Raw genomic sequence first — 17,141 nt, 5'->3', positions numbered from 1 at the left:
AGTGGGATACTCCTCTGGCTCAACTAGGTTACATAGTTACATAGTTTGTGAGGTTGAAAAAAGACATCAGTCCATCCAGTTCAACCTATGATGTGTGTGTGTTTGCTGTTAACCGTTCATTGTATACCCCTATATGTTGTGGTCTTTAAGGTGCCCATCTAATAGTTTTTCAATGCTCCCTGCTGATACCACTGCTTGTGGAAGAGAATTCCACATCCTTACTGCTCTGACAGTAAAGAACCCCCTACGTATTTTTAGCTTAAACCGTTTTTTCTCAAGTTTTAGTGAGTGGCCACGTGTCTTATTATATTCCCTTGCTCTGAATAGTTTGTTCTTTATGCTAGGGTCGCCAGTACAGTATTTGTACATTGATATCATATCCCCCCTCAATCGTCTCTTCTCCAGAGAGAATAAGTTCAGTGCTTGTAGTCTTTCCTCATAGCCGAAGCCCTCCATTCCCCTAATTATTTTTGTTGCCCTTCTCTGGACTCTCTCAAGTTCCAGCACATCCTTCCTGAGGACCGGTGCCCAGAACTGGACAGCATACTCCAGATGTGGCCGGACCAGAGTCTTGTAGAGTGGGAGAATAATATCTTTATTTCTGGAGTGAATCCCCTTTTTTATACATCCCAGCATTCTGTTTGCTTTGCTTGCAGCGGCTTGGCACTGCATGCCACTGCCAAGCTTGTTGTCTACCAGTATCCCCTGGTCCTTTTCCATCCTAGACTCACCCAGAGGTTTCCCCCCCAGAGAGTAGCTTGCTTTCGCATTACTGATGCCCAGGTGCATTATTTTACATTTTTCAACATTAACCACTTGCCGACTGAGTACGGTAGTACTACTGCGGCAAAGTGGTTCGTTATCGTCTGACGACGTAGTATTAACGTCGTCAGACACTCCCCCTTCTGGGCGGCGCTTGCGCGCCGCCGGAGGCTCGCTCCCGCTGTTTTCATTCACAGCGGGAGTCGGGCCAGGGGAGGAGCAGCGGCGATCGCCGTTGCTCTGCCCCGATCGCCGGGGATCTAGTGTGGAGATCCGCCCGCCTGTGTAAACACAGCGGGCGGATCTCCATAGTGACAGGGAGTGACAGATCGGACTGTTCAGCATAGCTGGACATCCGATCTGTCCATGACTCACTCAGTCACCTCCCCCCCTACACGTCCGTAAGCACCAGGCATACATTAACCCCTCCCTCTCCAATAAAATTAACCCCTTCCCTGCCAGTGTCATTTTTACAGTAACAGTGCATATATATAGCACTGATTACTGCAGTAATGTCACTGGTACCCCCAAAAGTGTCAAAAATGTCAGTCAAGGGTCCGATCTGTCCGCCGCAATGTCGCAGTCCCACAAAAAAAATCGCAGATCGCCGCCATTACGCGTTAAAAAAAAAAACACCAAAAATGACAGAAATCTTTCCCTTTGTTAGTAAACGCAATAACTTTTGCGCAAACCAATCAAAATACGCTTATTGCGATTTTTTTTTACCAAACATAGGTAGCATAAAACAAATTGGCCAAAAATTTTTTAAAAAATTGGTTTTTACATCTTTTTTGGGGGGAATTTCATATAAAAAAATGTTAAAAATATTGTTATTTTTTCAAAATAAACGCTCTTTTTTGTTTATAGCACAAAAAGTAAAAATCGCACAGGTGATCAAATACCACCAAAAGAAAGCTCTGTTTGTGGGAAAAAAGGACGTAAATTTCGTTTGGGTACGGCGTCGCACGACCGCGCAATTGTCAGTTGAAGTCGCACAGCGCCGAATCGCAAAAAGTGGCCTGGACGGAAGACAGCAAAATCCTCCGGTGGTAAAGTGGTTAAACCTCATCTGCCATGTTGGAACACTGTACAAAAAGATTGTTAGCGCTGTCTTGACGCCAGCTGAATGCCGCCCAATGCTCCCTGGCACTTGAAAATATTGTTCTGCTGAACTGTGCTAGAAATTCGACTTTAACTCTCAGGTTAACTCAGAAGATCAAGGACTGTAAGACATTTGACTCCTGACACTCTGTTTAGCTCAAAAGTCTGGTAACCAGCTCCCTCCAGCCCTTCACTGACTGAGGTTGCTCCTTGTAACTGCTTGTGCTGCTGTAACTCTGAACACTTCACACTATACACTGCACACATTAACTCTTCAGGGCCCAACTGCTGGTGCCCCCTTTAACACTTCAGGGTCCTCTGACTAGGCACCCCCTCTAACACTTCAGGGTCCCCTGACTAGGCACCCCCTCTAACACTTCAGGTTCTTCTGACTAGTCACCCCCTTTACTGCTAGCTGGCTTCTGAATCCCTCAGACCTTCACTGGAGTGGTCCCCTCTATGATAGGCTGACCCTCAGCTCTCACTCTGCACCCTCAGGCAAGCCGCCCGAGACGCCCGATTCTTCTGACAGGAGGAGAGACAGCCGTACTCTCCCTCCTGTGACTCTGCTTCCCGCCAAAGACACTGCGTCATGCGTTCCCCTCAAACTTATACCCACTCCCAGAATCCTCTGCAGCAGAATCTGCCTTCTGGGGTAGATACAGGCCTGAATGTATCTCTGATGGGGTTTCCTCCACTGTCGAATGAGAATCCTCTCATGGAACCAGTGGGGAGACTCCCCTCTCCGCAGACACACCTGGGAGACATGACAGCCTAGCTGAAAATCATGGTCCTGCTGTTAGGCAGCCAAGGCCCACTATACTTTTACCTAGCACCTACCTTATAGGGTGCTACATATTTTTGTTGGATAAAGTGGTTTAGGTTATCTGTTTATCCTGAAGAACATTTTCACCAGCCCAGAAAGTGAGGGCAAATCCAAAATTTAGGATTTGCCCTTTGGCTTGGGAATAGAGGGAATGTCTGTAAATGGGGGCATAAAGCAAATCATTCCAGATGGCTGCACTTCCAAAAATCCTCTTTGTTGAAGCTTCATGTGACAGGTGGGTAACAGATGGAGCAGGGGAAAAAGAGGTAGATGCGTTTCGCTGCAAATGTTAACGCTTAGTCATTACCTCAATCGATGGGGGCACTTCTGACAATTGTGTGACGGGGGATTTTAGATACATTGTAATGTACCATTAGCAATGGTATTTGCTTTTTCTCTCTCTAGTGTTCTTCTACATGAAGGTTGTGCTACAGTCCCAAAACTTGCAGAAAAGCTGACCGCGGAACTGGTGAAGCATATTCATGTAAGTCCTCTGTTTGCAATAGTAAATCTCATTGGATTATGTATGGACCATGGCACAGCTGTAGTATGTATTCACCCTGTGCCCAGTGCTGTATTTTGGCCTAGGCCAACAAGGCCCAGGCCTAGGGCAGCACTTTGCAGGGGGGCAGCAAAAAAGCTGCCCCCCCCCCTCCACCTGAGACTCTATTGGCCTCTCTCTCCCTCACCCTTCTCTCTCTCCCACCCCCTCTCACCCCCCCCCCCTCTCGTGAGATCTCAGGGGTTCATGCTGGGACTTGTAGTCCTTCAATTTTGGAGGGAGTTACATCTGTTAAAAAAGGAGTGGGGCAAATTTACATAAAATGGGGGGGGGCACAATTTTAGTCTTGCCTAGGGCAGCATAAAACCTAAATACACCACTGCCTGTGCCATGTAAAGGGTAAAAAGTCTAGTGTGACAAACCCAGCTCTACATACTGTTTTCTCTTAACTTTTTCTAGTCTTAGGTCCCTTATTCTGTTCCTCTCTGTTTCCTTCTCCTTTTTTCTAATCCACCTCAAGTCTTATCCAAACAACTCTAAGTACAGAGACTAAAGGTATTCTGTCCCCCTCACATGTTTATCTTTGACAGTCCTAAGGGGTTGGATATATCTTATAGGAATGGGAGAGGAACGACGCTCAGGTGAGGCTAAGTAGACCGGTGCTGGTCAGATCCGCCATCCAGAACTAGCACAAACTAAGAAAGTTGGACCGCACTCGGAAAAATGTGAAATCAAAGATGTCTTTTATTCCTCATAAACTAATCCATACAGACAGTGCATTGAGAGACATACCAGGTTGACGCGTTTCACGATATAGATAATCGCTTACTCATAACCACACCGGTAAGCGATTATCTATATCGTGAAACGCGTCAACCTGGCACATCTCTCAATGCACTGTCTGTATGGATTCGTTTATGAGGAATAAAAGACATCTTTGATTTCACATTTTTCCGAGTGCGGTCCAACTTCCTTCGTTTGTGTTGGATATATCTTACCTGCACTACTTATGTTATGGAATACAGTCTGTACACTTGGAAATTACATTGTTTCTGTCACATACCTGGTTGAGGCTGAACTGACGAGAGGGCTTTCCCATACACCTCCTGTCCTTATTCTCCTGAAGGTGGTGACAGGATATAACAGAGCACAGAGATGGCACAGGTACGGACTCATTGACTGGCCAATGCAGATACACAGCAGCAGATGCAGGACAGAAGGCAGACTGGTGGACTGACAGGTGCAGATACACAGCAAGAGGCGCAGAACAGCAGGTAGTAATTAAGCTGGTGAGCAGGCAGATGCAGGATCTCGGGTGATCAGGCAGGCAGAAGTCAGTAATAGTCAAGTGGCAGAGGTACAGAATCGGATCCAGTGCAAAGTCAGGGTCGGTATCAAGTGAGCAGAGAAGTCACCGGAATGGTAGGCAAAAGGCAGAGTCAGGTCACAAGCTGAGTCAGCAACAAGGTATCAGGAACATGCATTGGGTCAGGTCATAGACCAGGGATCTCCAAACTTTGGCCCTCCAGCTGTTGTGGAACTACACGCCCCATGAAGCATAGTAAAACTCTGACATTCACAGACATTACTAGGCATGATGGGAATTGTAGTTCCTTAAGAACTGGAGGGCCATAGTTTAGAGACTCCTGTCATAGACGGTCGAAGCTGACGATCACTGAGCAATCTTTTGGTCTTTGGAGACACTTTAAATAGGCAAGTGAGCGCCAAGTATTTACTAGCGCTAATGCGCCTGCGCACGTGCGCGGGGACGCGCGGGAGTTAGGTAAACATCTAGTTGTCACTCAAGAATTAGTATGCGTGCAAGTTAGGGAACCTATAGTTGTCACTTGAGAATTATTAACGTGCATGCACATGAGTTAGGGAACCTCTAGTTATCACTCGAGAATTAATATGAGCAAGTGCACATCTTTGTGTACGTCTTCGTGCTCGACTGTGCATGCGATTTCCATGACAATTTATGTAGTTTTCTGAGACAATGCTTTATTCTTTGTACTTTTTTTTTATCTGTTAAAACAAATAAAACACTTTTTTGACCAAAAGTCTAGTGTGACTATCATCAACCGAGATATCCTCTTCTGTGCATGTCTTCTTTGTGGCACAATCACATCCTCCAACATGGCGAGGATAACTTTGCACACAAATCATTGAACAGCTTCTGGTTTCTTAGTTCCTTGTGTTTAGTACACACATAAGAGGCACTATCCCAGGGGAGTCAAACTCAATTTCATCACGGGCCCCATCAGCATTATGATTGCCCTCGAAGGGCCGGTTGTATCTGTAAGAATAGATGTCCAGAGCACCCCTTCCCCTTACATGAGATGAGAAGAGCCCTCCCCACCATCAGAAGTCAAGAGTCCCCCACCCTCCCTTACATCATAGTGCACCCCCTTTACCTTGTGCTGCTGTTGGGAAAAAGCTGGGGATGGAGCTGGAAAGCAGAAGGTGTGGAATCTGGATGAGTACCAGAGGAGGGCTGGAGTCAGCTGCCAGAGTCTGCTAAATGCTGAGACCAGGAGAGGCGGAGACGAGGGGGCGCTGTGGCTGCTCAGATAGGCACAGGATCTGTAGGAGGAGTTCTGTCCTTTCTGTTGCCAACTGCTGAGACAAGTTTGGGGTGGAGATGAGGGGGTGCCGCCACTGCTGGAGAGGTGTGAGGGCCACATGAAATTGACTGGCGGGCCAAATTCAGCCTGCGGGTCTTTATGTTTGACAAAGGGGCTCTATCTTGAGCAAGTCTGCAGGCGGTCTTTGAGCAGGGACAGCTTTTGTGGTTATCTGTGCAAAAAACTTGGATTACAGTGATCTCATAGGTGTATGGTGTCAGAGGTGGACTGGGCTGATGCAGCGGGGGGGGGGGGGGCATTTACCTCCCAGGCCAGTGCAAAGAAGATTTGTGGGTCTGGGGCCCCTTAGTGGACATGATTCACCCTTCAAACATCGATCAGAGCAAAACTTACAGTCAGTAACACATGCCAGACATTATATAGTTTCCCACAGTCTGTTCAGACATGTGATCACAGCTTTGGGCAGAGAGGAGTCTTCCATCACCAACTGTCTTTGCAGACTCTGAGAGGTCATGTGACCAAATGCAGATAATTGGAAGGAAGCTAATGATGGAAGATGTGAAAATTTGTGTCACGATATAACATGTCCTTTAAGAACACTCACTTTTTACCATACACACCAATTCAGTGGCGGCTGGTGCTCAAAATGTTTGGGGGGGCGCAAACAGAAAAATGTAATAGGCATTGCTTTGTGGCAAAAAACGCTGTAAAAATTGTGTGACTTTGAGGTCTCAAAAGTGTGAAAGGGGCCTTCAGTAATTAAGGTATAGTGTGCCCCCTTTCAATGCAGAGAGACCAGCGTGCCCCCTTTCAATGCAGAGAGACAAGCGTGCCCCCTTTCAATGCACAGTGACCAGCGTGCCCCCTTTCAATGCACAGTGACCAGCGTGCCCCCTATTAATGCACAGTGACCAGCGTGCCCCCTTTCAATGCAGTGACCAGTGTACATGCCCCCTTCAATGCAGTGACCAGCGTACATGCCCCCTTCAATGCAGTGACCAGCGTAAATGCCCCCTTCAATGCAGAGATCAGCGTACATGCCCCCAATGCAGAGATCAGCGTACATGCCCCCAATGCAGAGATCAGCGTACATGCCCCCAATGCAGTGACCAGCATACATGCCCCCAATGCAGTGACCAGCATACATGACCCCAATGCAGTGACCAGCGTACATGCCCCCAATGCAGTGACCAGCATACATGCCCCCACTGCAGTGACCAGCGTACATGCCCCAAATGCAGAGATCAGCGTGCGTGCCCCCAATGCAGTGACCAGCATACATGCCCCCAATGCAGTGACCAGCGTACATGCCCCCGATGCAGAGATCAGCGTGCATGCTCCCAATGCAGAGATCAGCGTGCGTGCCCCCAATGTAGTGACCAGCGTACATGCCCCCAATGCAGAGATCAGCGTGCGTGCCCCCAATGTAGTGACCAGCGTACATGCCCCCAATGCAGAGATCAGCGTGCGTGCCCCCAATGTAGTGACCAGCGTACATGCCCCCAATGCAGAGATCAGCTTGCGTGCCCTCAATGCAGTGACCAGCATACATGCCCCGAATGCAGAGATCAGCGTGCGTGCCCCCAATGCAGTGACCAGCATACATGCCCCCAATGTAGTGACCAGCATACATGCCCCCAATGCAGAGTACAAGCCCCCAATGCAGAGTACATGCCCCCAATGCAGAGATCAGCGTGCGTGCCCCCTTACCTACCTGGAGCAGCAGCGGCGGCGGGCGGCTTCTTCTCTGTCCTGGTGACCGGCGGCACGTCTCCACGAGTCCTTCCAGCAGCAGCGGGCGGCTTCTTCTGAGTCCCGGTGACTGGCTGCGCGTCTCCACGAGTCCTTCCGCTCCCGCCTCCTCCTCAGCCAATGGCAAGGGGTTTGCCTTGCGGCCAATCAGGAAGCGCTTATCGGACACGCTTCCTGATTGGCCAGGAGGAGGATCGGTGTGACAATAGCGAATTTTCATTAGCTATTGTCACACAATGGGTGGGCTCGGGACGCACTGCTCTGCGCCCCGGGTCCACCCTTTGCATCGCCCTATTAGAGCCTCTGGCTCTAATCAGGTGATGCCAAAAAAAAAAAAATCCCATTGAACTCCATGCGCCCTCTGTACACCGGCCGCCACTGCACCAATTAATGGCACAGTGGCACACTTTCATTAGCCCACAGAAATCTGTCCCTACCATGAAAGTGGCAGTTAGCTGTGTTTGGCTTCTAGGTCAAAGGTTCCCAGTCCTCCCCTGTCTCATGTGTTGTGCTGGTCTGCTTAAGTCTGCTTTTAATTTAAGGTAAGACTAAGACTGTCTAAATACAAGGGCCATGGGTATTCATACTTAGAGCTTGGTGTGCTTTGTGTATTTCTTCCAGATCTATGGATTGGGCTTAAAGGTAACTCCACTATGTTATAATTTAAAGTTATTAAAAATTACCTTTCCTTTTAATTTGCAACCTCTGCAATTTTCTGTAAAGTTCAGTCCAATATGGCGACTGGGAGGCATTTTGTACACAGTTGGTGTATAGAACACCCCCTACCAAAAATGTAAAAAAACGCAGAAAAATATAATCTTGGGTTTCAATTTGCTGCCCCTCTCAAAGTTTTGCCAGGGTCCAATGGACCCAGTGGGACCCATGGTAGGGCTGGCCCTGCCGACACTGCAACTTTCCTCATTAGAACACTGAGAGTGCACCAGCTGATTTTAATTAACCAAACCCTCCCCAGTCAGAATCAGCCTGCACTCACTATAGTGAATCAAATGGCTATTTTTCTAAAGCAATAATACAATAGATGTGTTGTGCTATACAAAGCAATAAAATGAATCCAAGTAAATCAAAAAAAAGTTGAAGTGAATCAAATATTTTTCCAAAGCAACAACTGGTAGGAATGTGCTACAAATTTTTTTAAAACCCCTGCAATATGCATTAATCAGGCAGAGAGGATTGCTTTTTTTTTCTCAACAAAAGTGGAGTTACTCTATAGCAACTTCCGGGCCGCCCGCCCGCATTGTACTGCGGATGCAAGGCCCTTACTGATACGTTGGTGCCTGCTCCTGGATTTAGGGCACGTGCCGACACAATTACAGCAGGAGTCTGTAAGCAAGTCCCGGCTAGTAATTCATGGCCAGGACTTGCTGATTGACAATCAACACAAGGCTCTGTACAGGAGGAACAATCTTTCTGTTTATTATCCCTGCAAAGCGGGGATAAAGAAACAAAGAGATGTGTTAGTAAAAGCAGCACAAATGACACGTTACACATTGTTAGGCCCACATTACCCCTTGATAGATGTTAATCTCTTACCAGCCAGTGTCATTAGCACAGTGACAGTGTATATTATTAGCACTGATTACTGTATTACTGATATTAGTGTCACTGGAGATCTCAGTGGCAGTTAGTTCCCACCCAGCGCCAGTTAGTGTAAGATTGCCCGCCGCACTATTGCAGTCCCATTATAAGTCGATGACCACCGCTATTAGTAGTATAAAAAAAAAATTCTAGTATATATACCAATCAATATACACCTATTGGGATTTTTTTTTTACTGACATGTAGCAGCATGCATTTTGGCCAAAATGTATAGGGAAATTAGATTTATATATTTTTTAATTTTATTGAATATATTTTATAGCAGAAAGTAAAAAATTTAGTTTTTTTTCAAAATTGTCGGTATTTTTTTTATCTATAGCGCAAAAAAACCCAGTGGTGATCAAATACCACCAAAAGAAAACTATTTGTGTGTAAAAAATTATATAAATTTTGTTTGGATGCAGAGTTGCATGACTGTGCAATTACCAGTTAAAGTAGTGCAGTGCCGAATAGCAAAACATAACCTGGTCATGAAGGGGGAAAAACCTTTCAGAGCTGAATTGATTAAGGAACCAGATTTTTTCATACACATATCTAAAGGAATTTTTTAAAAAGAAACTATGGATTTGATTTTGCATGTTAGAATGCTGGAAGACATGCAGTTTTGCGTTATTTTTTAGGTTTAGTGTTTATCCCCTTTTTTTCTTTTTCAGAGAACATTGCCCGCTCTGGAGAAACAGATCATCAGGAAATTAGTGGACTCAGAAGACAAGCTAAATCAAATTAGTTTATGCGTCCCTGACACTGATACAGAGAAGCTTGCTTTTCTAATAGAGGTAAGAGATGCAACACAAACAGGGAAACTTCAGAAAAGTTGTGCTCAGTGCAATGTCCTGTTTTTTGTGTGGTTGTTTCGGAGTTTACCTGTAATCCAGTTGCTTCTTAGATATCAAACAACCTTCCTTTAGGCCTCATGTTTTGCTGTGACTATGCAATACCTCCTCTCTCCTCTTTGCTATAACATACAGGGCATCCGGAAAGTAGTCACAGCGCTTCACTTTTTCCACATTTTGTTATTTTACAGCCTGATTCCAAAATGGATTAAATTCATTGTTTTTCTTTAAAATTCTACAAACAAAACCCCATAATGACAACGTGAAAGAAGTTGGTTTGAAATCTTTGCAAATTTATTAAAAATAAAAAACGAAAAAAAATCACATATATACATAAATATTCACAGCCTTTGCTCAATACTTTGTTGAAGCACCTTTGGCACCAATTACAGCCTCAAGTCTTTTTGAGTATGAAGCTACAAGCTTTGTACACCTATTTTTGGTCAGTTTCTCCCATTCTTCTTTGCAGGACCTCTCAAGCTCCATCAGGTTGGATGGGGAGCGTCAGTGCACAGCCATTTTCAGATCTCTCCAGAGATGTCCAATCGGGTTGAAGTCTGGGCAATGGCTGGGCCACTCAAGGACATTCACAGAGTTGTCCCGTAGCCACAGAGTTGTCCCGTAGCCACAGAGTTGTCCTGTAGCCACAGAGTTGTCCCGTAGCCACAGAGTTGTCCCGTAGCCACAGAGTTGTCCCGTAGCCACAGAGTTGTCCCGTAGCCACAGAGTTGTCCCGTAGCCACAGAGTTGTCCTGTAGCAGTCCAAGGTCCAGAGCGCTTTGGATCAGGTTTTCATCAAGAATGTCTCTGTACATTGCTGCATTCATCTTTTGATGAATGATCCTGACTAGTCTCCCAGTTCCTGCTGCTAAAAAACATCCCCACAGCATGATGCTGCCACCACCATGCTTCACTGTAGGAATGGTAGTGGCCAGGTGATGAGCGGTGCCTAGATTCCTCCAGACATGGCGCTCGTCATTCAGGTCAAAGAGTTCAATCTTTGTTTCATCAGACCAGAGAATTTTGTTTCTCATGGTCTGAGAATCATTCAGGTGCCTTTTGGCAAACTGCAGGTGGGCTGTCATGTGCCTTTTACTGAGGAGTGGCTTCTGTCTGGCCACTCTACTATACAGGCATGATTGGTGGAGTGCTGCAGAGATGGTTGTCCTTCTGGAAGGTTCTCCTCTCTCCACAGAGAAACACTAGAGCTCTGTCAGAGTGACCATCGGGTTTTTGGTCACCTCCCTGACTAAGGGCATTCTCCCCCGATCGCTCAGTTTGGTCGAGCGGCCCACTCTAGGAAGAGTCTTGGTGGTTCCAAACTTCTTCCATTTACGGATGACGGAGGCCACTGTGCTCATTGGGACCTTCAATGCTGCAGAAATATTTCTGTACCCTTCCCCAGATCTGTACCTCTATACAATATTGTCTCGGAGGTCTACAGACAATTCCTTGGACTTTTTGGCTTGCTTTGTGTTCTGACATTCCCTGTTGACTGTGGGACCTTATATAGACAGGTGTGTCTCGTTCTAAATCACGTCCCAATACTTTTGACAATATAGTGCATGTACTTATACCTGTGGCATTCCCGTGGAAGCTGGATACACTGTATTAGGCTCCACTACTCCAGTGTTCTCCATTAGCTTCTGGGTCTCATGCTGAGCGGCTGCCCTGCTGCTTTCTGAATACAGGAGGTCAGCTACTCGGCATGGGCGCTATTCAGAGATCGCTGTGCATTTTTTCAATGAATCCAACGCGTTCTCTGATTGGAAAAGGTGGAGAGCTGGGGCAGTGATGTCACACTGTCCACCTTCTACAATCAGAGAATGCATTGCATTCATTGAGAAAATACAAAGCATTCTCTGAAGGGTGCCCATGCCCAGTGGCCAATTCCCATGTGTACAATGCAGCAGGGCAACCACTGGGCAAGGGACCCAGAAGCTAGTAGAAATCACTGTAGTATGGGTGCCTAATACAGTGATTTCCAGCTTCTAAAGGGAATCAAAAGGTATGTTATATGCAAAGTTACTTTGCTCCAAGCTGGACCAATGTAAATATTGAAAAATATCCATACCTGGGAATTCTCCTTTAACCACTTGCAGACCGCCCACCATACATTTACTGCGGCAGGGTGGCTGCTCTGTACCAGATTATGTACCTAGTACCTGATCTGACACTTCTGGGTCTGGGGCGCGCACGCGTGCTGCCGGCGACCCGCTTTGCAGAAACACAGGATCAATTCCTTCCCTTCTGACAGAACAACAATCTGCCTTGTTTACATAAGCATATTGGCATTCTGCCTGTGTCCTGTGTAATCAGCAGGTGCCAGCTGACATCTTTTCCTGCGGTACCCTCCGATGGGTTCCTGCTGGCTGCTGTGTATGATCATGGCGGGAACCCATCGGAGGGTACCGCGGGAAAAGATGTCAGCTGGCACCTGCTGATTACACAGGACACAGGCAGAATGCCAATATGCTTATGTAAACAAGGCAGATTGTTGTTCTGTCAGAAGGGAAGGTATTGATCCTGTGTTTCTGCAAAGCAGGAACACGGATCTTTGCCTTCCCCTAGTCAAAGCACCCCCCCCCCCCCCACAGTGAGTAAGCACAGGCCAGGCACACAGTTAACCCTTTGACCGCCCCTGATGTTAACGCCTTCCCAGCCAGTGTTATTAGTACAGTGACAATGCATATTTTTAGCACTGATCACTGTCTTAGTGTCACTGGTCCCCAAAAAGTGTCAAAAGTGTCAGTTAGTGCCCGATTTGTCCGCTGCAATATTGCAGTCCCGCTATAAGTTGCTTATCACTGCCATTACTAGTAAAAAATAAATAAAATAAATAAAAATATCCCATAGTTTGTAGACGCAATAACTTTTGCGCAAACCAATCAGTATACGCTTATCAGGGGTTTTTTTTTTTTTTTACCAAAAATATGTAGCAGAATACGTATTGGCCTACATTAATGAAGAACTTTGATTTTTTAAATTTTTTTATTGGATGTGTTTTATAGCAGAAAAAAAAAATATATATATATTTTTTTGTTTATAGCTGTGATCAAATACGACCAAAAGAAAGCTCTATTTGTGGAAAAAAAAGGACAAACATTTTATTTGGGTACAGTGTTGCACATTGTCAGTTAAAGGAACGCAGTGACGTATTGCAAAAAATGTCCTGGTCATGGTCTTTGGTCGCATACAGCCCAAAAACTTTGTTAAAGTACACAGGGTGTGTGCCAGATACAATATCCCTCTGGCCCTGTTGCTGCCTACCCAGCCTCCCCCCCTTCCTCACTGCTACATCTACAGTCTATGTTCTACACACTGTTCAGAAACCTTATTGATAAATGCGATGTAACATTACTGTTACATTGTATTTACTGTATTTCATGAACCACTTCAGCCCCGGAAGGTTTGAATAACCAGGCCATTTTTTGCGATTCGGCACTGCGTTGCTTTAACTGACAATTGCGCAGTCGTGCGACACTGTACCCAAATACAATTGATGTCCTTTTTCTCCCACAAATAGAGCTTTCTTTTGGTGGTATTTGATCACCTTTGCGGGTTTTCGTTTTTGAGTTATAAACAAAAAAAGGGCGACAATTTTGAAAAAACACCAAAATCTTTTACTTTCTGCTATAAAACATTCCCAATAAAAAAAGTTAAAAAAAATCAAATGTTTTCATCAGTTTAGGCAAATTTGCATTCTGCTATGGTAAAAAAAAAATCCCAAAAAGTGTATAATAATTGGTTTGCGCAAAAGTTATATTGTTTACAAAGTACGGGATAGATTTATGGACTTTTTATTTTTTTATTAGTAATGGCGGCGATCAGCGATTTTATCTGGACTGCGACATTTCGGCAGACAAATCTACCAAAGAAGGGCAACTAAGCTAATTGGGGGATTGGAGGACCTAAATTATGAAGAGCGCTTACAAGCGCTCGATTTATTCTCCCTGGAAAAGAGACGCCTGAGAGGGGACATGATAGCAATTTACAAATACCTCAACGGTGATCTCAGCATAGAAAAAAAATGATTCAGTCGCAAGGAATGATTGATGACACAAGGCCATACAATGCGATTAGAGGAGAAGAGATTTAACCTCAGGCTACGCAGGGTTTTTTTTTTATAGTTAGGGCAATAAGATTGTGGAACTCTCTTCCACAAATGGTGGTAAGTGTGGGGAGTATGGCTACTTTTAAAAGACTTTTGGACGCCTGAGAGGGGACATGATAGCAATTTACAAATACCTAAACGGTGATCTCAGCATAGAAAAAAAAAACGATTCAGTCGCAAGGAATGATTGATGAAATTATATAGTAAAATATAATAGCTGCGCTCAAACCAATCAAATTATAAATCATAATATTTCAATACTCTGTGCTAAAAAAGGTTCTCTGTCCACAAACAATAAATACAGAGCAACAATTAATATAAAACGTGATTGTAGTTAATAAATCTGTGTGCACAAAATTGAATATATATCAACATTTCATAATGGCAAGTGAATATGGATTAAACACAACCATATATCCATAAATCATAAAAATTATGATGTGATAAACTGTCTAAACAAATAAGTGTATAGGAATCAATGCAAATCATCCAGCCTAAGGAAAAGTCCAGAATAGTGCTTCTTTCAGTAGAAAAACACCTCCACCAGTTCACAAAGTCACCCAGTGAGTCAGGCTTCTTATCGAAAATGATGGACCCCTAAATTATAGGGGGTCAATAAAGGCCTTTCTCATAAGTATAGACAGGGTTGATGGAATCTCACTAAATCTGTCAGACCAGATCTTACAGCGGTCACCATATGGTAAATACCAGATATGTTGCTCCAATATAGTAGTGCATAAATGAAAAGGAGAACTTTATGGTGCAGTAAGTCGGTATAACAAATAATTTATTAATGAAATAAAGCTTACAAACAGTTTTCTTTCTTAGAGCATATCAAAACAACAATCCAGTCCCGAACGCCGGGTGAACGCACTTTCGTGTTCCAGCTTGCGTTCCACTCCGGGGCCGAAAATTGCGTGGCTAGGCGTAATGCAATCAGAAGTCCCGACGCGTTTCGTCAGCACGTCTCTGACGTTATCAAGGGTCATCAGCGACGCTGTACCCAAATACAATTGATGTCCTTTTCCCCCACAAATAGAGCTTTCTTTTGGTGGTATTTGATCACCTCTGTGGTTTTTCATTTTTGCGTTATAAACAAAAAAAGAGCGACAATTTTGAAAAAACACCAAAATCTTTTACTTTCTGCTATAAAACATTCCCAATAAAAAAAAAGTTAAAAAATCAAATTTTTTCATCAGTTTAGGCAAATTTGTATTCTGCTACGGTAAAAAAAAATCCCAAAAAGTGTATAATAATTGGTTTGCGCAAATGTTATAGTGTTTACAAACTACGGGATAGATTTATGGACTTTTTATTTTTTTATTGGTAATGGCGGCGATCGGCGATTTTTATCGGGACTGCGACATTGTGGCGGACAAACCTACCAAAGAAGGGCAACTAAGTTATTAGGGAATTGGAGGACCTACATTATGAAGAGCGCTTACAAGCCCTTGATTTATTCTCCCTGGAGAAGAGACGACTGAGAGGGGACATGATAGCAATTTACAAATACCTCAACGGTGATCTCAGCATAGAAAAAAAATTATTCAGTCGCAAGGAATGTATGAGTACACAAGGCCATACAATACAATTAGAGGAGAAGAGATTTAACCTCAGGCTACGCAGGGGTTTTTTTTATAGTAAGGGCAATAAGATTGTGGAACTCTCTTCCACAAATGGTGATAAGTGCGGGGAGTATGGCTACTTTTAAAAGACTCTTGGACATACATCTCCAAAATCAAAACATTCAGGGGTATTTGAAATGATTAGCTCCACACACACCTACACAGGTTGACCTGGATGGACTATTGTCTTTATTCAACCTCAACTACTATGTAACTATGTAAAATCTGACACTAAGGCCCCTTTCACACTGTAGAGTCCGTCGGCGGACTCAGTTTTTCTCAGCTTAGCTGAATCACACGATCTTTCCCTGCCTCTCTGACAGGAGAGCCGTCATACATTGTTTACATTCCAGACGGCTCTCCTGTCAGTATTGCCGAAGATCGCAGAAGGCTGGCAGCGATCGAGCCCGCTCCTCCTGCGGTCTGCCTCCCGCTGTATCTAATCTGTGTGCACATAATAACGTAGATCTATGGGATTTTGCACAGCCAAGCCGCCCTGCCGCAGTAAATCTGCGTGGGGCCGGTCAGCTAGTGGTTAATATACAGACATTGTTTATTGTTAAATGGTTTCCATTTACTAAGACTGAGGTTTTCCTTTAAGACCCGGTTCACACATATGCAGTGACAGACATCGCATGGGATTCGGAGTGCACTGTTCTGCAACTCACATGTGATGTCTGTACGATGCAAATTCAGCCATACAGATTGTATGGCTGAATTCGCATCACATTCGGACACAATTGGCACAGGTCCCTTTTTTGGGTCCGCATCAGAATCGGATCGCATGGCTGTTAACACCTATTTCGATCCAATTCATGTCCGAACTGACAGTTGGCACTGCGATATGCGAACTGATCTGGGGGTGTCGTTAACTTTGTATTGACACCCCCAATGATTCACATTTGGCAGTGTGAACTGTCTGTGAGTTGAATGCAGAGGATTTGCATCGTTCCCGCATCGCATATGTGTGAACCGGGACTAAAACTTCTAGATCGGTCTCACCCATTACTGTGTTTCTGATTCAGAAGATCATAAAAACCATAAAAATCAATGTATTGCAGTTTGTCTGAAGCGGGTTGTTCCTGTTGCCCCAACAGAGAATTATGCAGTTTGCTGAAGGAATTGCCAAAGAGACTCAAGGGGAAGAGGAGGTCACCAACGCACAACTGAAACTTTCTACCAAAATCCGAAACAGTTTTTATTTCTGGGAACTATATCTGAAGAACTCAGCCGACCAATGTAAGTGATGCTGAAAGTGACCTCACTAATTTACACAGATTCTGCACCAGGATGATGGAAACAAGATATAGATCACACTTATTGGTGTGCACAGCCTATTGCAGTAGAGTCTGCATCCCAGAGCACAAACACCCATGGGTGTATATCAGCAGAGCAGTGGACGGTGTCAGTAGAGCAGAGAATGG

At 44.8% G+C, this 17,141-nt stretch overlaps 1 protein-coding gene across 1 annotated transcript in view; it reads left to right on the top strand.

Moving 5' to 3' along the window:
* The window catches only part of LOC309547943 (uncharacterized protein), a gene marked incomplete at its 3' end in the record, with an annotated part of 206,728 nt that overhangs the window by 156,120 nt on the left and 33,467 nt on the right, over window positions 1–17,141 (top strand). Inside the window, exons 20-22 of the mRNA XM_082247940.1 lie at window positions 3,095–3,173; window positions 9,799–9,921; window positions 16,815–16,956. Coding sequence (XP_082104066.1) covers window positions 3,095–3,173; window positions 9,799–9,921; window positions 16,815–16,956 — 344 coding nt within the window. The remainder of the gene's footprint in view (window positions 1–3,094; window positions 3,174–9,798; window positions 9,922–16,814; window positions 16,957–17,141) is intronic.

Source organism: Pelophylax lessonae (genome assembly GCF_965119305.1).
Source record: "Pelophylax lessonae genome assembly, chromosome: 2".
In the NCBI taxonomy this organism is placed as follows: domain Eukaryota; kingdom Metazoa; phylum Chordata; class Amphibia; order Anura; family Ranidae; genus Pelophylax; species Pelophylax lessonae.
Note: the sequence above shows the minus strand (reverse complement) of the source record. Positions and strands in the feature narration are given on the sequence as shown.